The sequence below is a fragment of the Falco rusticolus genome, chromosome 17, assembly GCF_015220075.1.
Source record: "Falco rusticolus isolate bFalRus1 chromosome 17, bFalRus1.pri, whole genome shotgun sequence".
NCBI classification, from domain to species: Eukaryota; Metazoa; Chordata; class Aves; order Falconiformes; family Falconidae; genus Falco; species Falco rusticolus.
Window position 1 is genome coordinate 7,264,347 of NC_051203.1, and position 23,129 is coordinate 7,287,475.

The 23,129-nt window shown below is 41.2% G+C and overlaps 1 protein-coding gene across 1 annotated transcript; it reads right to left on the reverse strand.

The window, feature by feature from the left end:
- Nucleotides 1-34: 34 nt before the first annotated feature.
- CSDE1 (cold shock domain containing E1) lies at nt 35-23,111 on the reverse strand. Its single transcript, XM_037410850.1, has 20 exons — nt 23,006-23,111; nt 18,800-19,230; nt 13,785-13,983; nt 12,943-13,052; nt 12,502-12,594; nt 11,882-11,979; nt 11,641-11,722; nt 11,162-11,290; nt 10,870-10,995; nt 9,817-10,029; nt 7,830-7,970; nt 7,583-7,741; nt 6,914-7,021; nt 5,901-6,076; nt 5,397-5,509; nt 4,574-4,693; nt 4,179-4,357; nt 3,048-3,211; nt 1,950-2,082; nt 35-1,362 (listed from the first exon to the last, which is right to left on the reverse strand). The coding sequence occupies exons 3-20, from the start codon at nt 13,981-13,983 to the stop codon at nt 1,315-1,317; spliced, it is 2,391 nt and encodes a 796-aa protein (XP_037266747.1). The 5' UTR covers nt 18,800-19,230; nt 23,006-23,111; the 3' UTR covers nt 35-1,314.
- Between the last annotated feature and the right edge of the window lie 18 nt (nt 23,112-23,129).

Consider the following 23,129-nt stretch of genomic DNA (forward strand, 5'->3'; position numbering starts at 1 on the left):
AAGGACGACTCGGCCAGGAGGGAAGCTTTTTTCAAAATCAGTAAAACTTTATTCTATTTCCATTCTTTGCCATTAACAGAAAAAATTGGAGAAAGCAATGTTTCTTTTACAAAGATAATGCATCTCCCAGAGAAGAAAACCCTAAATTGAGAATAGAGGTAACATGAGAAAAAAAAAAAACCAACAAAAAAAAAAAAAAAAACCCCAAACACAGTACTGCCCTCTATTCAAAGAAAGTAACTCCTGATCTTTTTGGTTAAAGTAATACTTAGACCAATCATTCCGTTTTCTTGCTTGATAAAGTGTGACTGGGGAAATGGGGGGAGGGGGGAGGGGGCAAGGGGAGGGGGGAGGGGGCAAAAAAAAAAAGCACACAGACATCAACTATTTCACCTTGATGAAAGTCTCAATACAGCTATGGAAAGCCTAAGTATTTATTCTTTTACAGTACACTGGGTGCTGGCTGCAAAAAAGAAAAGAGAAAAAAAAAGTAGTACTCACTTCAGGCACAACTTCTTTCTTTTTAAATTTAAATCAGTAAAAGAAACTGGGTTTAGAAGCTGCAGTGTTCTAAGCAGCAGCAGATTTGTGCATTGTTTTAAATATATTTAAATTACCACACTGATGGCACACCTCAGCCTTATGAAATTCTGCACTGCATGTTTCAGAACACTACAAAAATAACTCTACCCTGGAAAGAGACTTTCACCGAGCTCTAACAACTTTGCTGGCTAGGACTTGAATTAAATGAAATAGGAAAACACCATAACGTTTGGCCGTCAGCTGAAGTGATCTGAATGTTCGCAAAGATTTTACATAAAGTTGAACTTACTCCACTCTCAAATGGTCCTCAGAATTCGAGCAGAGCGAGCTGAAGTAAGCCTTCCGCCTCCACTTGGAAGGAAAGACACAACGCAACGGAGCACTAAGGCATAGTAATACCTTGGCCAAAATAACACAGATAAAGCAGAAAGAACTGTAGTGCAGAATTCCGTAAGGTCTACCAGCACAGAGCTGTCTATAATGTTTACTCACATAGGCAATGTAGATTTGCAGTTACCAGTTGCGTTAAATGCACCATTCAAAACAAGCTTCTAAAATGTGATACTATAAGGCGCCACCTTTAAGTTCTCCAGAATGCAACTGTGCATAACTTTAAAATGGTTTCATAAATTTATTTTAAACATAACATGAGAAGGTGTTAAAACCGGTGTAATAGCTTCTTAGAATTTGGAGGAAGGGATGAATAGGGAGATATTCAGTACCCTTCACCAGCCCCCACCGCTGTTGTACATCAAGTATGGGTTTTGCAGATCAGTCTATAACACCAGCTTGACGGATCTTTCTCTCTGCACCAAATCCCTGCAAGGAAAACAAAACAAACCTTTAGCTCCAGCATCACACTTCAAAGGGAACCCGTCCGTCCTCTTCCCACCAACATGGAGTTAACATTCCTAATGAACACCCCCCCCCCGCCCCCGTCTGTCCTCCAAGTCAGTAACAAAACAGGTTCTGTGGATTGCTCTTTGTAGTCCTAGCTACATCACATATTCCAGATGCTTTACTCCTGCTTATCAAGCAGTGGAAGAACATTATGCAAAAGCCAAGTTTAGGTAAAGTGATTTCATTTGCTGCCTCTGACAGTAAGGAGGTTTGTAAAAGAAAAAACAAACCCAGGTAGGCATTACAGGCTAGAACACAAGCAGCAATTGGTTGCTTCTGTACCACGTGCTCCTCTGAAACCACAGCACACAATACTGACCCAGAGTGCAGCACCCCGACTTTGCACAAAAATCATCTCATCTCACACAGTCACTATGGAACGAGGGTGGACACCATGTTTCAAACTGTTCAGGCTCCCAACAGAGAAAGCAGGAAGCAATATTATGTTATCCAAGTTAAAACACAAGCTGCAGTTACTCTGCAAGCTCGCCTCGTATTTTACATACCTTTGAGTTATCCGGTCCCCTAGGCTGACGAAGAACTGTTAGACGAGGAGCACTGGCATCATCCAGATTAATGCTCTTCAAACGATTAACAAGTCTATCAGGACGCGGAGCAGCAACAGCCTTAGCACCTTCGCTGTAACAGCCAACCAAAGAGCACTAATGACTTCCCAGAGATGGTGTGAGCTACCTCATTTACAGTCACTTTCCCCATTAATCCATTAACATAATCTGTCTCGTGTGATAGTGGGCCTTCTGGATGATACCACTTACATCTGCCTCAAACCCAGGACTTTAAACGCAGGACTCTGAAACGGCAGTAGCTGAAAACAGAGCTCTCAGAAGGGTATTCTGTAGCAAGCAGAGGTGTTGCATTTGCTTTCATGCACACCTAAGTAGTATTTCCCACATTTCTGTTCCCTTTAACTGCAACAATAAAAGACTTAAAGCTGGCAGTACACAGTATAGCATTAACATCTCTGAAGATGATGAGAATAGAGAATTTTGAGAAAAAAGAATTAAATTTTAGCTTCTGGTTGAAGTGCTATCTCAAGCTTAAGCAAAATCCAAATTGTGCCGTCTTCTTCAAAACATCTAAGTAGTTCAAAAGCAAACCCCGCCCCCCATCCCCGCCACCTGTAAGAAATGGTGTGCCAAAAAGAATAAAGGTGCTTTAACAACATTGGTTTTGTATTTAAAAACTAAAGTTGCTCTTCAGGAACAGCTGGAAGTACTACAGACTACACCCAGAGAGGCCAGCAACTACATAGGAATACCATCAGTTTTCTTATCGTTCATTAATTTCTACTTAGAAGGCTGTATCCAAGTTCCTGCTACAGGGGTGGGGGGGGAGCTTCTTCAGAACAAATTAATAAAAGAACAAGCTACCTGTAATTAAGAAAAACTAAGAGTGCTGCTGCTGCACTGTACAGGACGCTACAAGTGCTGGCAGCTCACAGGTGAGAGGCTCTCACTGAAGCCAGCTGTAATTCAGAGCTGCCATTCTAGGAAAAGCCAGCTCCATTTAGAAGCAGCGCGCACTCTGCTGCTGTGATGCAGACAGCGTGCCAGATCAAATCACTTGAAATTCTGAATCCTCACCAGACACGCCACACATTACAGGCACTGCATTTTCCTGTGCGCTGGTTCAGGATTACGGAGAACTCCACTTCATCCCCAGCCTGTAGTTCCACACCATCCTGAACTTCTTTGACATGGAAGAATAGCTTTTTGCTGTCACCCACTTCATAGTTAATGAAACCAAACTGAAAACCAACACACCACAAGGTTATTTCTTTCTTCTTGATCCAAACAATGCAATGACTTACTCATTACTGCAGTTTAACTACTTCTAGGAAAAAACTCTGAAGTGCCTAACAGAAGTCGAAATACAATTTCTACACTGAACAGAACATTCTGTCTGGGAGCAATGCTTCTGGGTGCCTAGGCACTCCTCCTGGGCCCAGCGTCTATAGAAAAGTTCTGAAAGCTGCCAAAGCCCTTGCAGTTGCATTACACTGAGAAGAGCGCTGTCGCATGTTCTTAAGACTCCACCTTAAAAAGTTACACAGCAGAAACCACTCAATTTTTTCGGTCTGTCGCCAGTGTAAGAAGTTGGTTATTTCCATTACCCTTTACTCATGTATAAGCTGGCAAACCTCATCTAAACCTCTCCCTAAATTATTACAGTGTAGTGCTGCAGAGTAAATATAAAATCAGAAAGCATTCACAACACTTAATTTTCTAATCATTCTGAGAGCAACTAACTAGGGCAATGACCTGCCTTCACATTTCAGGAGGACTACAATTATTGACTGCTTAACGCTGTGAAGAAGCTTCTTTTAGAAGCGAAGTATGCACAGTTTTGTTTCTTTTTTTAAACACTTAAACGTCCTGTTCAGCAGAAACCAGTCAGATCTGTTTCTAGGACATCTCAGAAAAATATCTTCAGAATCAACCACAGCAGGAACTGCTGCCCAGCACTACCAATGTTTCAGCACCAAACCAAGTACCGAGTTCACGTTTAGTAAAGTCATGTTACACAGGCTTTCATAAACCAGTATTTGGGTCACACAAAGCTACTTCCCTAGAACCAGAGTACAAAGCGAACCATTTGTGCCCAGCAACCTTCCTGGACTCAAGTGCCGAGGTAGATTCTCATCTGCTCTACGCCAAGACAAGCAGTGATTTTCTATTAATATGCATCTCATCTTCACAGCAGCAGCCGCTCACCTGATCTTTCACGCATTCCACTGTGGCTCTGCGGAACGGTGTGATGTTAACAGCCATTGTCTGCCCATTTTGACCAAGAACACAGAGCTGAAACTTTACTGTCTCTCCCTTTTGCAGACAGTCGCCTTTGTTTGCCATTCCAACAATTCCAAACGGATAGACCTCTCCTTTCATCTCACCTAGTGGAGGAAAAAGTGCAAGACAGAACTGAGAGGATTCCTTTCCTACCTGAGGGCGTTCAAAATCTATTTGCAGCATTACTGTCAGCTGAGTAGTACAAATATAGTCTGTAGTGTGACTATAATACTCAATACCTACTTACAGATTACTGAACTTTTACGCTTCTCATGCACTTGTGAAAGGAATACCTATAATTTAAAAGAAACAAATCTTACCATCCTCCATGACTTCAATCATGCCCTGGTATTCCGTTTGTGTGGGATCTACGCTCCTCAAAGGACGAATTACTTTACCAGAGTAAACAGCTGGATCAGCTTCTTCAGTGATACCATTCACTGAAAAAAACCCAGGATGTTGTAGTCATACTTTATTTTAAATAGAGTTAGTGATGCAGATTGACCAGGAGTCAACAGTTTGCACTGCAAGACACCTAAGGCAGCGCACTCTATCACTCAGTAGAACTGCAACAGCTTTAACACAGTAAGTCTTGACAGTTTTTCTAACCAAGGCCAAACTAACATTTCAAACACAGAAGTAGAAGAATACTACTTTCTCTTGCAACTAGAGTCCATGGAACTTGAAAAGCAAATCAAAGTATTTCATGTCTCTTCCACTGCATTCCCATTCCCTGCTCACTTGAACCATTCAATAACCTTTAAGTATGCATTTTTTTTTGCCCCCAAGTCCTTAATAGCCCCTGCATCTATCTGCATTCCTCCTGCAATTTTCCTTCTGTGAGGTACAGCACAACACGCACTTGTGTGGCTACTTCTGCCACTAGGCCTCTCCTTAAAACACTACACCTGAAGAGGACAGAGTACAGTAAAGGTCCAAGAGTTGCTACTGTCTACAGGACTGTTGGTCTGCAGTTGTCTGTTCTCTGGAAACACAGACAACAGCTTTTAGGAAACCAATGATCACCAGATTAAGCACCGTCTTCTTGGTCTGAGCTCCAACTGTAAACACATTATTAACAACCTTTATCCGCCAGCATGTGCTAAGAGCATCGTAAGCAGAAAGTACCAGGTACAGTCTTACCTGCATGTGTTTTGTTCACCTTTTCTGCACTAACTTTGTTTCCTTTGCCTTTTGACAAGCTGTATTCAACAGTGTCTCCAAGTTCCAGGCTATCAATATCACCACAGTATTCACTACAGGAATAGAATTATGTAAAATTTGCCTTCAGTTACGTAACAGTGATGGTCATCCAACATTCATGTAAGTAGATCAGAAACTATTTAACCCGCTCAGCCCTTCACATTTTCAATAAATCCTTATTCAAGGAAGCAAAGTGTTTCAAATATACAGCTGTAGTTCTTGGCCTGGGATTCAGAGGCATAGAACACCAAGACTTCTGACTAACAGAAAAGCTTGAATCAGTCCAACAGAGATAAATATAACTCGAGACACCCAAGCATGTATATACGTGTGCACATGAAGTCCACATGGGTTTAACAGTCAATGGCAAGAAATCCTCTCCTCGAACAGAACACTTGCCACCCCACCTCCCACCAACACACAAATAATAAAACTGTCATGCACCTGTAGTGGAAAAATATCTCCTTATCATGATTGGCTGTTTCAATAAATCCAAAGTTATCTTTCAGGGCTGCCACGTATCCCAAAAGCCTCTTAGAGCTGTAATTGCGTCCTAGCATTCTGACAGAAACAGCTGTTTGCAGACCAGTTCTCTTCACTTCACAAACACAGAACTCAACCTGTTGAAGAAGTGTGTATCAATACTAGGTAGAAAAAACCAAAACCACATCCACCAAAACCACGACCACCAACAAAACCACCTCAAAACAACTGATTTCAAACCTGTGTCACTGTAATCAACATCTAAGCTCACCATGGAAGTAATTTTCTAGCCACTACTTCCCTAAAAACATCTGTTATGACATTTAGTACATTCCAAAGAGTAGCAGTCACACCAGTGGTATCTGCAAGGCAAGACAGCCCCTAGCACTTAGCTGCTTTTATCCATTAAGATGAGAAACTTTATGTGATTCCCCTCCTTTCACTACACTTAATCACCAGTGGCCCACAGTGAACTCATTTGTTTCAGATATTTAATAAACATTAATCAGTGCCACCCTAGCATGGCTCCTGAACACAGACAGGTTTTAGGCTGCTCCCCCAGATCTCCAAATTCTTTCTCTTTTCCCACTGTCTCTCGGGCTAATCTGCTTGTACGGTTATGTTATCCCGATTCAACATCCATCTCAAAGTCTCTGTGCTGATTTCCTCTTGATTATTCACAAGTGGAGACCACTGTTTTAATGATAAAAATTCCTTGTTTAAAAAGCATCATTTAGACAGTATGACACTATTTTCCTTTACGTATCGCTAGGTTTTAGGATATTTCTCTTTGTTATACAGAAGATTAAGCCGCTCAAACCTAGGACAGAAGAAAAGAAGTGTGTAACATTACACAGATGCCTTGTCCTTCACTTGTTCGACAGGGAGAACAAATCCAGTAACAAGGCAAAAAGAAGCTCACATCTCACAACACACAGAGAAATATTTCCTAAAGGTACACTAAGGTATATTGCCTTATCTCCTATCTGGGGATTAGCAGATCCTTCCACATCCTTGGCCTGGTAAGGAATGGTCAGTTTTACTCCACAGTCATCATAAACAATTATTCCATCCTCAGCTTCCTAAAGAACAAGACATCAGAATACAGCAATCAGTGTAAGCAAGTGAGTTTACTGCGTATAATTCAAGCACTGCTCATTTAAGCCACAGTGGTCTCACAGTAACTGCTCACTATCTGGTGAAACACACAACAAAGCAATCACCTCTTGAGTAAGAAGCTTTGAATGACACTAAAATACTTTCTTTTAAAGGAAAGAAAGTATTACCACCATTTCCTACTGGTATTTATTGGAAGTTTAAGTATTCTGGCATTGATTTGTCATGCCATTTTAAACAACAGAGGTTCTCCTATAGCCCTAGAAACTTAATTTTAACCAATGCTATCTACACCTTAAGCAGTAGTAGGCATTATCCTCAACATGATCACAAACAATGCTTGTATTATCCTGTTTCACACAAGTTAGTTTTTGCTGACTGCTGCCATTAGCTATTCAATGTAGTACACATTTATACAGGATGAACAGTGCTTCAAAAAGTTGAATTACTGATTTTAAGGAAGCAGCCTCAGTCTCCAAAGCCAGGAACACAGAACAGGAACTTCACAAGTAGAAGAGCAGCGTTACCTTCTCTTTCCCTTTATTTGGGCTAGTGGCTTTGGCTGGAGTGGCTTCTTTGTCTATAGTGCCCACAAAACGGTGATCTGATTGGGTATGGAAAGAAACTGTGCCCTTTGGAAGCTTTTTAATCCTTATAGCATGATTTCTTTGGGCAGATAACATATCCTGAAAAATAAGATCAATCAGATTTTAGACAGTCTGCACGTAATTTCTTTTAAAACAAAGATTTTGTAAAAATGTTAATCTCACTTACAGGAACGACAGTAAACTCTACTTCATCAGAAATGTGGAGTTGATTTCCATCCATAATTTCACTGAAGTGAAAGAACATGCGGGCATCCCGGTCTACACATTTAATGAAGCCAAAGCCATCTCTCATTGCTGCAATCACACCCTGAGAAGAGTTAAATGGACAAGTACAGTTTTACTACTAGTATGCAACATCTGTCTGTGGGGTATGTAATAATCTGAACACAAGGCCTGAATGCTACGAAAACACTTCCTGATTAATGCAATATGCTTCCTTGCAAACTGTAGTGCTAACGGCTACGGTCAACATGACATGCAAACAAGTTGTACTTACCTAGTTTCTCAATATAAATTAATCTTTCCCACTTTACTCTTCATAAGAACTTAAGCCATTAACAAGGAGGACTACAGTTCAAGAACCTGACATTACTACTACACCCATTCTTGAAGGGGGTAACTCTACAGATACATGCATCATCTATATAAGTACGTAACATGTACATAAACACACATAAACATACAAGAACCTATATAAACAGGAAATAAAAGCAGTGGTTGGAGGGAATTTTGAGAGAAAAACCGTAAGATTTCCAGACACAAATGAGGGAATTAAAAAGCTTTCTTACAAACAAGTTTGTTAAAACAAGACTATCATACCCATGGGTGTATACTATGGTATTAAGCATAGTAACATTAAGCATGTTACATGGTATTTTAGTGGCCTTCCTGGTAACCACTAGAAACGGAATACTGAATGATGAACAGAATACACTGTGCCCTATCAAGTGTAAAATTAAATAAAGGGGGAAAAAAATAAATCCATTTCTCACCCTGACTTCTGTTAAGAAAAATGGAGGGGGCAGGGGGAAAGAGGCTCCATAAAGTTGCTGAAAGAGTTCATCACAATTTAGGAAGAACTAGTACTAGATCATGCCAGAGGCATTGAGGAAGATAGAATTCATTAACATACTCATTTCAGCCCAGTTACTACAGAGCCTTTGGCAAGTCTCAGGGAAGGTTTATAGGATTTGAATGACAATGCAAAGATACTTTCCACCTTTACGACCATTCCTCTCTAATACAGCTTTCACAAGCTCAGGAAAATCAGCTAACCTTTCTAGAAGCAGCCAGCACTTGTCACGTCAATGACAGCTCAGTTCAGGCAGGCAAATATATTTAGCCAGAGTAGAAATACAAGAAGTCTATAGGATAGAATGCCAAAAATTGAGAGGCTAAAGTCAAATTTCTGTGGTTTTCTCAAAGCACAGGGTCCCTAGTAATTCACAGCATACTGAGATGTGATAGCACTGTAACTGGATTCCAATTGAAAAATAAGGCACTTACAGTCTAGCTGGAACAGAACCAATATTCCAAATTACAGGAGTGAAAGATACTCTGTAATACTGATTAGCACGTCCATCTTAAAGTCCCTGTAATCCACAAAGAGTTTTCTGTATGTGATAGAATGCAGCTCTTTACCATCTTTCTGCTGGACCCTCAGAGACAGGCCAGAAAGCATGAGACCCAAAAGCTGCACACAGCACCTCCTCTGATTCTTAAGACTTTTCATTACCTGACCCAGAGTAGCCCCAGGCTCTTCCAGTTTTCCCAAGAAACATGAGTAGTTACCCGTTTAGACTCAAATGTGAATTTTTAAACCAATAGTTCGAGGCTGCATTACTTCTCTGCCTGCTGTAAGCAGCTAGCAATCCCCTCCAAGAGGGCCAGCTAAGGTCTAGTTTTCTAATATGATTTAATTTACTCAGTAATTCAGTTCTTAATTCTTTTAAAGGAAAGATGCACAGCATTAACTCTGATTTTTATATCATTTAAGCACTTTGTTAAAAGTGTACAGCTGAGGACTGGATTTTGGAAGAGGCAATGGAAGACACTAGGGACTTTCACATTAAGTTATTGTTTAAGACAAACCCCCCATGTTTTACTTTCAATTTCCCCTAAGGAATTAAAAACTTCAGAAGATTGATACTTGCCATTTCCCTAGTTTCATTAGTAAACTGGAAAGTATTGGGCAGAACCTCAATATTGGTGGCTCGTTCCAGTTTGTCACGTCTGTCTGTTGAAATATTGAATCGAACGTGGTCACTTTCCAGCAAGGTCACCTTGGATTTTGTATCTTTGTCTCCAAATGGAAGTTCTTTCGGAATCACAAAGTCAACTTTGATGCGGCCAGGTAATGGATCACTCTAGTAGACAGAAACCCCAACAGAAAAATGTTAGTTCACCTACAAGACTCCGCGTAACCAGACAGAATAGTTGGCAGAACTACTACTGCTAACAGAAGTGTGGATGACACCAGATGCCTGCTGGACTCAGACCACTATGCTTCACTTCTACCACTCCTAATCTGCAATTTATTGCCCAAATAATATTACAGCCAAATCCAAGGTGGTTTTTGTTGTTGTTGGTTGGTTGAAGGGTTTTTTTTAAGCACTAAGAACTAAGTTTATAACCATATTTACAGCACCACATCTGAAAGTCAGCATCTTCCCTATTAAGTGTCCAAAACACACAGAAACACCCCCCCCCCCCCCAAATCTTCCTGAAACAACACAGGTTCACCTAAAACCTTAAGGGAAGTGCTCATGTACACTCTTTCCTCAAAGCCAAACACTGAATGTCAAGTTACCTCTCTGTCAGCCTCATTAACTGTCAATGCTCAGAGCAATCCGTAATCAGGCCTATTCCAGCAAATACCTTCTCCCCTTTTCCCTATGCTTTTGCTTTAAAGATAAATCCTAAACCCACAAAATTCAATAGGAAGTATTTGAAACACTAAAGAAAACACATACTCCCCAACGTACCAGTACCCTAATTCTTGCTCTTTACAACCTTTAGAAAAATTGCATACTGTGACTGCTATCAATGGTTGTTACAGGTTAAGTCCAAGCTTATTCCTTTTACTCTGACAGGATGCTTATGTGGCGGACTGTAATAGGGAAAGGGCAACCTTCGTACTGCTTGACTGGAATTCAATACAATCAATACAACATTTCACATAAACTTCAGTAAATACTGAAATTTACCTGGTTTTTGCTGGGTACTTTTGGAATTACTTTGGTTACGGTTCCTTCAAAATGTTCAATGCTGATATCTTCAAAAATGACAGTTCCTTGAGGCAGCAGTCTAACATCTGTTGCAACTTCTTTACCCTAAAGGTACAACATTAGTCAAACACCCATAGAGAAGAGGTGAAGTAACAGACATTTTCCAATGAACCTCCTCCCCCCTTCTTTTTACAAGTTATCTGAGAAAACAGACAGCTGTCCAGTTATGCCCTAGGATCTTGTCTTCAGTTTTTAATGAATTTCGTCTTACGTTTCTGTCTTTGATTGTAAACTCCACATCATCACCAGGCTGTAAGGCTTCTAGGTCACCTTTAAATTCACTATAGTGAAAGAATATTTCCTTCACGACATCACCCCTCTCAATAAATCCAAAGGCTTCCTAAGAACAGAATAAAGTGTTTAATAAATTGCCCATTCTCTTAACATACCAAGACAAAATTTTACAGGTTCTATCAAACACAACAAAAGACACTGACATACCAGTATAGCAGACTTATGAGTGCACAGTTTAACAGACTACCAGAAGAAACATACAAACAGAAAAAAATGGGATTTCCTTTGTTAAGGAAAGAAGTAGTATCAAAGATCAGCTGTTTAAACAGTTTCACCCTGTTTACACCCACAGCTACAAACTATTAATACCTCTTAAAGACCTAAATATATTATTTATAACTTCTCAGAACAGCATTTCATTTTCAAATGAAACTTTAAAACTAAATTATCACTTACTTTCATGGCACAGACTACTCCTTGACAGCGGGCTTGTTTCTTTTTTAATAGCATAATGTTACGAGCACTTACAGCACCAGTACTAGAGGGGAAAAAAGAAAACAGCAAACTTGAAACAACTCAAAACTGCAGCAAAACTTAAGATTGATTTTCACAGCATCATCTCAGTTCTTGGAACAGGCATGAATTCTGCCTGACTACAAAAACAAAGTATGAAGTCAGAAAAGCAACACCAACTTACTGTTTATTTGTATCAATTACAAAGTTTATTTTATCTCCTGTTTCCAGCTGTACATTTCCTTCAACATCCTCTGGGGTGTAAGTCAGGTAAAATACTTCCTGTAAATTAACATTGACTAATATTACTCTATTTGCAGAATAGTTGCTTCAAAGAAACATTAACACCATTTTGTTTAAGAACAGTTATCTTCTACCAAAAAAATTTAGTGTGAAAACTGAGAATGGTCAAACATGACATGCATTCTTTTTTCCACTGTGCTGTTTTGATGAGTCTGTAACAAGCAACTTAAGTTGAAAGGTTTTATATGTGGCCATCTTTAAATGTCAATTTCTAAACATTAAAAGTTCAAGTCAAGGATACATGAACATTACAAAACCCAGCTCCATTAAGTTTTAGAAAAGAACAACTATTTCCCTCTATATAAAGTTCTCCATGCATATAAGCAAGCAAGCTGTCAAATTAATATTTCTGTTTGTAGTAATTACCAAAGCATGCTTTTTTTGTGCCATGAACTTGGTAGTGTCAACTGTTTACATTAAGTTGCATCAATTTTTTTGTTTTTGCTCATGGACCACAATGATGGATTAGTGAAGAGTTCAAGTAAAACACATAAGCTTTACCCCATTACGTTCGTAGCATACGCTCCCTGTAGGACTCTGACCCGGGGCAGCTGGAGATTTACTCTCTAAATTGTGAGGAACAGCGCACACAACCTACCAGTCAAAAAAAAAAAAAAAATTCCATTGCTAGTAATTTCAGGAGCAGCATTGTTCAATACAAAATGAATTTCAGTATCCTCTACCACACACTCATCTAGTGTAACTCAACCCGGAATGTCATGCTGCAAAATTTCAGTCTTACAGAATACCTGTTGACTCTTTAAGAACTGCCTAGAGCCAAGCTAGAGCTCAAACTGAACCTTTGAATTTTTACCAGAACAACAGAAATACATTTCAGTGTAACTGTATATTGTATGTAGTTAATATGCATGCTAAATCAATCTAGGCTTCTGTACTGCAGTAAAGAATGGAAACTATGCCTTATGGAAAATGGGCACTAACTTGTCCATTTATTCGTTCTTCAGGTAGTATTTCTGGTTTTATCTTCACCAATTTAATAGCAATGGGTTTTCCAGTTCGGCGATCAGAAGACACTTCGAACTCCACATCGTCTATAAGACAATCAAACATGATAATGGCATCACAGAGTTTTGTCTGGGTTTTTATGTTTTGTTTTGGTTTTTTACAATCACTACATGGTTACATTTGATAATTCACGGCTTGTCACCAAACACAACGAAGTAAAACTCAGGTGCTTTTGTTACCAAGGAAGGACACTCTACTTGAAAGTATTTCTCTGGTTATTCTACTTACTCACTCCCGTTGCTAATGAACTATTCTATTGTAATGGTTTGTCCCTCAATAGTTCCCTCCACCTGCCCCTCTCACTATACAGCGAACTTCACACTGAAATTCAGACAACACAACACATGCCATTAAAACAGTTTAGAAACTTCACTGCCATATTAATTAGCAGCGTGAAGTAGCTGCCTCCCCATTCTTAAAAAAAGCCCTGGCCATCTTCAAACTAATTCTAAAAAAAGAAATACTAGGCATGTGAGGTAAATTCTTCCACAGTTTAAGCACTTGCTTCCACCTCAGTTATATAAGTTTGACCTAACACCAGACCTATTCCAGAATGGCCACAACTGTATTGATAAAGCTGCACAAAGTTTAAGTGCTGTAAAAGTCTCTCATTAGGAGTGGCAGATTATTCAGGTGTCTCTTGTAGCCCACCAGAACACCATGCATCTGTTCATGCCATATGATAAAAGCATGTTCTATGGCAAGTGAAAGAAACTGGTCTTCACTCACCCTAGAAGCTCTGAAAGTTGCCTAATTACCTCCTACTTTAAGCTCCTGTAAGTTGCCATTATACTGTGAACAGTGGAAGAACAGTCTAGCTTGCCGTTCTGAACACTGAATGAATCCGTAAGAGGTCAGCAGTTTTTCTATAACCCCAGTCTCACGCAGCGCTGCCGAAGTACCATTGGGGTACCCGTTGTGTCCATTGTTGTGGAGCAGGTTTGGATCAAAGCTCATCTGTTTAAAAGAAGTGGGGGAAAGACAAAAACACTAATTAAAGTAAGTTCTGTTTTTCCATACCCACGTAACAGCATAACAGAAAGGAGAGCTTGTGGAAGGTATTGTGACAAGCAAATTTAACCATTTTTAAAATAGAGAAGGAACGTCAAAATATACAAAGCTTTTGTAAACCAATAATGCTTAAAATTTAGACAGGCAACACACTTATAACACAGGCCAGAAATAAAGCTTGCACAGACCAAAACTAACTTCTGACTTTCTTATGTATTATACCTCAAAGTACTCTCACATTCACTATTTCACACCAGGGCCTGAAAGTACCTGCTCTTCCAAATTAAACAGGTAATTCAGAAAACACAACTATTATGAACCAACAGAAGCAGGTTCACATCCCTGCAAAGTTTGCCCCCAGTTTGTCTGTTCAGATTTTCATACTAAAAAAAACCCAGTTTAAAGTATTTAAACATTTTTACGGTTATGGAATTTATACCCAGAATTATAACTTAAACTAACGCTTCTGTGGCATAGGAGCCCAAGTGCTACAGACTGAAAAAATTTGAAAACAGCATTAAACTAAAAAAGTTAAAGCTGTAATGAACTGTTAACTTATAGCCATGAATATCTGGGGGGGGGGGGGAGCAGCAGTCTTTCTCTTTCCAGGGCACAGACTCAACCTTGAAATACTCAAGTCTCTTCCATTTACAGGTTAGCAATTAAATCAGTTGAAACTGATTTAAACCTCACTAAACACTGTAATTCAAGAAAGGTTACTGAAGCAACCCTTCCCCCTCCCCAAACAGTCAACATGCATCTTAAAACACAGTATTAGGAGGGTTTTATTTGCTGTAGTTTCCAGAGTATTTATTTTTGAAACACAATGAGACTATCTGTTCTCTGCTTTCTTCTTGCATCAAGCAGAAGGAATTCAAAATTAGTCAGCAATATGTTTAGTGGAGATAAAAGACAGCCGAGCAACCTGTAAAACGTTCATGCTTCTTACTCTAGTACAGAGATTGAGTTACTGAACGTATTAAAAAGGTATAGTTACAACGCGTCTTACTATGCTGTCTGGAAATCAGTTTAAAAGTGATCAGAGGGCACTGAAAATCACCTGCCATGAAGTTTCTGGGCAGAAATCTTTATTTCAAGTGAGACCAACATTAAAAAAATAAATTGGTAAGAACTGCAAGAAGTAAGGACTGACAAAGAGTTCTGACCTCCAAGAGAAAAAGGAAAACATCAGTCCTCACATCATTGTACTCTGCAACTTCTCAATGCTAGTTAGCCTTCAACCATTAATCCCAAATGGTTCCAAAAAAAGATACTGGTACTGGTTAATGGTGAAACTTATAAGCATAACCCATGCTGGTGTATTTTTCCTGGAACATTTCCACCTTCATGTTATGGCTTACATATTTAGACTTTAATGCAAAAAGGATGTTGTACCAGAACCTAAGGGGTATTTTCACTGGTTTCATTTTGCAGGAAGAAGCAATGTTTTGATGTAAGAATTTCTAAAAGTTTCAAGAAAAAAACCCCAAAACTGATACTTCATAATTGCTTGGGAAAAGACCAAATGCTTCATATTTGCAAAAAACTGTTGATACTAAGAAGGTTAAGTAGTGAAGAGGACATTCACTAGGTAACCAAACCTATGGCATCCTGTGCTACTGAAACATGTTGACATTGCTGCCCTGACCTAAGGATCTCTGGCACAGGGGAGTACCCTTTTGTTTAAGACCCGCATGTGATATGATTGATACAATTAAAAAAAGGAATGACACAGTTTCTCTAATATGCACTGCTTATTTTCTTGGTTTACACCTCTTCATTTTCCATTTTTAAAATGAGTAACTGTAGTATGGCCAACTATTGCACAAAATCTCCAAGCCTCAATGGGAAAACGCACCAGAGGCAAAGGTGTGCACATATACACCCCTGATGCAGAAACAGCTACAAAAGCTCGATGTTCTGTTACGCTATATTAAGAGAACTACTAAAAGCCTAATTTAGAGTCTCTTTCAGTGCTGTGCTTCTTCCCACACACTAAAAACTCTTGCAAGGAAGGGACTACCTTACTACCCAGCTTCCCCTCTCATACTTTAAAGGGAGGGCTAAAGAAGTTGAACCAAGGAGTTAGTTTTTAAGTTTGTTAGATTATGTTATTAGTAAATTCACATAACTTGACAGAGGTCTCAGTATAATTATCAGAGTACAAATATTTAATTAGGATATTGATTTGGATTTAATCTTAGCTCCATCAAATTAGCATTTGTCCAAACCTGTGAGTCCCAAGTCTGGTTATGTACGATGCTATACAGCAGTTCTTGTGTGTGAGCAGATTAAGCTGAAGAGAATGGGAAAACCTAACTCTCTAGGAACATCTGAGCTGCCTCACTCATTGTATTCACTAGTAATTCTCCACAACTTACGAGTTTTCCTTTGTCAAGAGCAAACTAAAGGTGAGAGCAAACTCACCTGAAGATCCCCATTTACAATAAATAGAAGTTACAGATGACAACTATCTCCCTGCACTGCACCCTGCAGGCAACTTTCAGAGGACCTGCAACCTACAACCAACTTAATCTGTAATTGTTTTAAACCTTTATTCCTTTTCTAGTTTACCTAATGCAATATACAACAATTTTGCTACAGCTTAAGAAATGTGTCTGTTCAGGCATGTCTGATGCTGTCAAAAACTTGGGGAGAATAAAAATATTCTATTTTCACAGAAAACCATAATACCAGTGCAAGAAAACATTACAATGTGGCAGTTTACAAATATCAAGTAACTACTACGTGAATAGCTGTTCACAGCCAAGTTAGGTAAGAATTTTATTGCTGCCATATTCAGATTGATAGCCTCCCTACTGTCCCAGAATTAAGTAATAAACTTCATTGTATAAGGTCTTATAGAACAAGAGAAATAAACAGAAAAATGCAGTACTGTCTGTACTGTGGCATGATAACCCACAGTATAACAGACAAGCAGTTACTCAATCCCTTGATTTCAATCAATACTGCCCTCTTATTCCACATTACAAACCCTCAAGTTATCAGGATATCACAGGTTTGTAGAGTAGCTGGCATAAATCAATACTCTTACATGTTCAAGCAAGTCATAAAATACTAACATAGTAGAAAACACTGATTCAGAGAGCATGACCCCTGCCAGAAATCCCTAGAAAACCCTAGTCCATCCTCCTCCTCCTGAAAGGCTTGCCAAGGACAGACAAAGGCAGCCATGTCTTTGTCTAGGTGAGTCTTGAAAACCTCCAATGGCAGAAGTTCCACCACCTTCCTGGGTTAACTGCTGCAGTGCTGTGCTACTCTCCTAGGAAAGATGTCTTCCCCTCATGCCCAGCCTAAACTGCTCAAGGGACAAAAGCCACAGCAGTTGCATCTTTTTTATGCAGTGGATTATCTCTAAAGGGCACATTTTTTCAGAGCATCTGACAAAAAAGCGCCATACAAAGCTGTTAAGAGTTACAGACTAGTTCCTGCCAGCATCGCTCCAATATATGAACCCTCATCTTTTGAGGAAGGCAACCCCTGGGGCATTCCATACACAAGAAGATACTCTTGTGGGATGGCAACACTGAAGTGTTTGATTTTAAGCCATCCTAGAGCTGGAAATAGTTTTCAGAAACAAATTGGTCCTGCAAGTAGACAGGCTGGGGGAAGGGAAAATGATACATTATTATACCTTTTCCCAGGAGAATAATAGGCAAGACTATTAACCCACTGTGAAAGCTCAAGTGAGTGTGACAAATGCTTTCTGTGAGTCATTTACAAAATGGCCACTTCACATCTCTGATACAAGTACACAAACACACATACGCACCCCTGCCACAGATGTTAAGTAATAGACTAAAGGTGTATCAGATACAGAAAATGACAAAAGTCTACCTAAAAATCAAGTTCGGAATAGCCTATCTCAGGGTTAGAAAACAATACAACTGTCACCCCTTGCTCAGAGACTACCATTGCATAACTTTTGGACAGTTTGATTTTAAAAGGAGTATTACTAGTACAGCACAAAGGACTCATCATCAATCGTCTAAAGCCTGACTTCAGTTCACAGATAAGACTCCTCAGGGTGGCACTAAAATTTGCTGTAGGGAGAAAGATACATTATAGTATATGCAGTCTTTCCAGATATTTGCCATACTCCTACACCTGTTCAAACATAATGTTGTAACAGAGCGTAACAAAAATCAAACATAATGCCCGTTTATACATATCACCCGGAGTACTATCATAAAACTGTTCTTTAAGAATCTTCTACTAATAGGCTATAACCTATTAATGCACAAACAAGACTTGCTCATACTTGCAATATAGCAGTTATATACTGGCCCATGATGACTACCTGGCAGTAGTGTCCACTACCAATGGTTCACTCTCAACAGCTGACTTAACACAGCTAACCTGTCAGTTTACAAGAATAAGAACTATAAGCCCCACCAATACATGTACTCAGAGGAAGCAAAAAAACCCCCAAACTGTGCAGTCAGATTTAAAGAAGACTAAAGAGGTTATTTTAAAATTAAAAAAGGCTGAAACCACAACATTACTGTTAGTAGAAGAGTGAAACATTAACAATCAGCTCCCTAGGGTTATTAAGTATTGTTAAACAGAACATCTTGCATGTACTGTTAATTCATCATACTGCTACTAAACCAACATAACAGAAAAAACTGCAAAAAAAATTCCAACAACTTAACAAAACCCACACACTTCTGTTGGCAATTTGTCTCCTATTAAGTTTAGAAATACATATATAACTTTTTATATAAACACATACACCAACCTCGCAGTGATATTCAAATATTGCACTTTCAGTAGTATTAGCCGATTCTTCTGTTTCAGCACAAGTTACTAAGAATGAAGACTGCTATTATTAAAAAAAAAAAAAAAGAGAGAGAGAAAAAAAGAGAGAAAAAGAAAAAAGACAGCACGAAAATGTGATCTATCAAGCTAATAGAGAATACAAGTGCTGCTGCCCTGGGCAGTTTCAATACAGCACTGGAGAAAACAAAGACTACTAGCAGCGTTGGGACGTGCTCTTTTGAAGCTGTTGAGTAGGCACAAACTTCTTGTTTCAGATCAAGCCTTGTATCTTCAGTGTACGTTTCCTCTTCTTTGGTCTTGAGTTGTTGTTACGATGTGATATATTCTTTTCCTGATCTGAACTTGAAGCAGCAGTTTCAGGTGGTAAATTCTGTTCTGTTCCACTTCATACTGGAGAAAGGAAAAAATAGCACACTAAATATCACTTTAAAAGAAATTATACATCAGTCTTAGGTATTCCTACCAACAGGTGAATTTCCTCTACCTTAATACTGTAGGTTTGATCCATGCTAGGAAAGACTTTACCGATTATTTGGCATGCCCATTTTCAGTTTTGTTTTCCAAGAAACATTACCTCCAGTCAGTGATACAGTGCTCCCAATTTTAAACTCTTCAGACAGTAAAGGCATTTCAGGAAACATCCCAGTCTGTACGATTAAAACAGCAACTTCGTTTTGATGAATAGCAGCATCATTTAACCAAGTCTTAGTCCTCCTATCACTAACTTTATATGGCTGTCATCTCATAATTTAATTACCAAGTGCTTGCACAGGCCTTCACAGTGGCAATAGGGTGTATGTGTGTAGCGAAATTAGAATTTCCTGATGATTTTTGTTTCAAAAGTCAGTACTTGAAGCAGCTTTAACTTTGGATTAAAATAAACTTATTAATTATATGTACAGATGCTGTATGCCTGTTCTACACAGACCATATGCACTCTGGCATTGCATGTAAACAACTGCAGAGCCATTCTCCAGACTTAAAACAGTGTTTGCAAAATGCTGCTTACATATAGGTAATATTTGTGTAGATAACATAACAGAGAAGTCTCTCTGCAACAGTAACTAGATAGTAATCCCCTCCTAAAGTTTAACAGTACCACTTGGCACTTTCCTGAGAAAGTGGTTTAGACAAACTGCCACCAACTACATAAAACTAAAACCTTACAGAAACAAGAGCTTTTTTCAAAAATAAATAAAATTAAGTTTTGAATTGAGTTTGTTGCTTACTCAGTAGATATAGAGAAGAAGGGGGGGGGACAACAGATTTTCGTGGACAGAAGCTGCTAAGTAGTAACACAGCTATGAATCTACAGATAAACTAGCACATTATGCAGTAATCTAAAGCTATAATGCATCAGAGCACAACTCTTCCCCAAGTTGTTCCACAAGTCCCACACCAGATGAGAAAAAATATGGACCAAGCCTGTTTCTACACTGTAGCAGGAAAATTAATTTCTCAATTTACATTGAGCTTTGAATTCCCTTTAGCGAACTTGAAAGAGTCAACCTAAGTGACTGAAACAAAAGTGCAAAGACATTTAAGTCTCATCATAGTGAAAATGTTGACTGCAGTCAGCTATTACAAGTAAGAATTCTAAACTCCAAAAGCACACAATGGCTGTATGCAAACTCATCACCCAGTTTTCACAGAAGTTTGTACTGCAATGACCTCTCGTCCAGATGAAGCATCTTACTTTAGTCACCACTTTGAAAAAAACTTTCAGCTGAAATAAATTTTCTTGTGAGACCCTTACACACACATGAATGAGACTAAAGATGAAACTGGATGAGGGACAGTACAAACCAGTAATCTGCTATGAAAGGTTTGCAGTGAAAGATTCAATTACAAAAAATAAAATTAAAAAAATTTCAGAAGACACAAAGCTACTGCAAAAATAACAGGATCACTAGACTTTTCAGATAACCTCCATATTAGATTCAGGGCATCATTACCACAGTCTCTTTCACGGTAGTGTTATTTTTTGGATGGCATTTCAGATCTCAAATGAGCATTCCCCAAACCAAGTGCAGGAGAAATGAAGCAAACATATACTGTATCACAGGAACTGCACAGAGACACTCAATATCTTCTTATTTGTGTACTTCTCATCTAATTAGACCAGTATTATTAGAGCACTACCGCAGCTGTAACTTCTATCGTATCACATTTCATGTTTTGCTGGGCACACAATATATTAAATTTTCATAAAATAATCAAAACACCTCTTCTACCCAACCGTGACTAAAGCTAATTTTGTCAGCTAAAGAAATAAGGCATTAGCTTTTCCCTTAAAAATTAGCTCCATTTGATAAGAAGATTGGCTTACTACACTTATTAAAACAATGGGGTTGTCAAATAAGCAGAAGTCAAGTTAAAAAGAAAATCTCACACTGTGTGTCTGCCTCAAATTCTTTACTTTTAATTCAGCTACTATAAATACTCCTCCAAACAGTAAACACCCTAAGCAGCTGCCCAGCCCCCAAGTCACACTGGGTTCTGCATTTGTGTGTTTACAGCTGAAAGGATTAATGCAAAGACAGGGGAGAGCTGTGCAAGTCCTGCTCTTGAAGTCCCTCAGGTGCAGGTTTTGCCCAATGACAGCAAGCTGTCCACAGCTAGGAACCACCCATACAGCCCAGCAGCAGAACCTGCCAGGTTACAAATGCTGTTTTGATTCCCATTTTCTCCACAAAAAGAGCCAAGTGCAAGAACACGCATTTCACTTGATCAGAAAATGTGCTTCTAGGAATAGCCATTTCTCACATGGCTAAGACTAAATTTAATAAAGATACAACTTGTTATTTTCAGTACACATGCACAACACGGTTTTAAATACTCGAGGTAAAGCTACTCTGGGTCTTTTCAGACTCATCGGGAAGGCAGCACCGAACATCAGCGCTCACGCACCCTGACCTGACCGATCCGCCACAGCTACAATATCAGCTGCCAACGTTCCCTGGGGCACTTGTAAGTTAAAAAATATGTATCTGGGGGCAAAAAAAAGTTAAAGAACTCCCAAGGACATCTGTAAAGGCATGTACAGACACAGAAACAATCAAAAAAATAAACGTAAGCAGAGAAATCTGTTTTCTTTCAAGGGGCCTGGCGCTGGGGGGCCGCCCTGCGCCCGTCACTAACGCGAGCAGCGGAAAAGCGGCTCCCGACGGGCAGGGACCCACCGCAGGCCAGCGGGAGGCTCCTGCAGCACGGCCGGCCCCGAGCGCGGCACTGCCGCGGCCCTGTTCACTGCGCTGCTGCAAGATGGAGGCCGCGGAAACCAGTCGCGAGCCCCGCCGAGGGGCGGTGCCAGGAGCCCCAGCCCGCAGCGCGCCGAGCGGGGGCTGCCGCGCGCGGGAGGCGGCCAGCACGCTGGGCCGCGGCCTACGCTATGACAGCGCAAAGGCCGGAAAGGGGGCGCGCCAGGCGCCGCTGCCGCCCGTCCCAAGCGAAAGGCAGGCCCGGCGGAGGGAGTGGCCGCCGCGCCGCCCTCCCCGCACACAAAGGGGGGCGATGGCGGCCGCTCCCCCACACACAAAGGGCTGGGGGCCCAGGCCCTGCGTCGGGCGGGGCTGCGCGCGCGGCATGCCGGGAGCCGCGGTCCGCCACCGCTCTTTCCCGGCGGCCGTGCAGGCCCGGCCCCAGCGGCCCCAGCGGCCCGGCCCCGCCCGGGGCCTGCCGGGGCCCGTAGTCCCCCCCCCGGCACCGCCCCTGTCTGCTCTGCGCCTCTCGGCATGCAGGCCCCGACAGGCCCCGCAGCCGGCTGCGCCGCGCGGCACGTCGGGAGAGCGAGTCCCGGCGCCGCGATAGCCCCGCCCCCGCGGCCGGGCGGCACTGCGGCCCCCAAGAGCCCCGGCGGCAGGGCGGCTGCCCGCGGCACGCCGGGAGGCGTAGTGCGCCCGCCGCTGCGGCCCAGCAGCCCGCGCCCGCCGCAACTCCATCCCCGGGCGCCGCGGCCCACCAGGCGGGCGGCCGCCCCCCACGCGGCCGCGGGGAGGTCCCGGGCGCCTCCGCGCCGCTAAGATAGGCGATAAACGGTTTACGGACACAGAGGTGCCCTCGGCCTCCCCCGCCACCTCTGGGCGGCCCCGGTATCCCTTCGCTTGCGCGGGCGCCGCCTGGGCAGCGGCGGGAGTCGCCAGCGCCCGCCGCGAGTCGTACTTACCCCAACAGCTCAGCGCCCCCGCTCCAGCGCCGCCATGAGCAGCACGGCACAGCACGTAGGAATAAATCCCGGCCTCTCGCGAGAGCGCCGGGCGGAGCCGCGCCTGCGCTGGGCGGAGCCAGCG

What these genes read in the sequence shown, in the direction of transcription:
- CSDE1 (XM_037410850.1), bottom strand. Translation starts at nt 13,983, where the DNA reads ATGAGCTTTGATCCAAACCTGCTCCACAACAATGGACACAACGGGTAC. An exon ending in CTAATGAAACTAGGGAAATG is followed by an intron (nt 7,971 to 9,816) that starts GCAAGTATCAAT and finishes AACTCTTCTCAG; the next exon opens with GGTGTGATTGCAGCAATGAG. An exon ending in CAAATAAAGGGAAAGAGAAG is followed by an intron (nt 7,022 to 7,582) that starts GTAACGCTGCTC and finishes CTTGTTCTTTAG; the next exon opens with GAAGCTGAGGATGGAATAAT.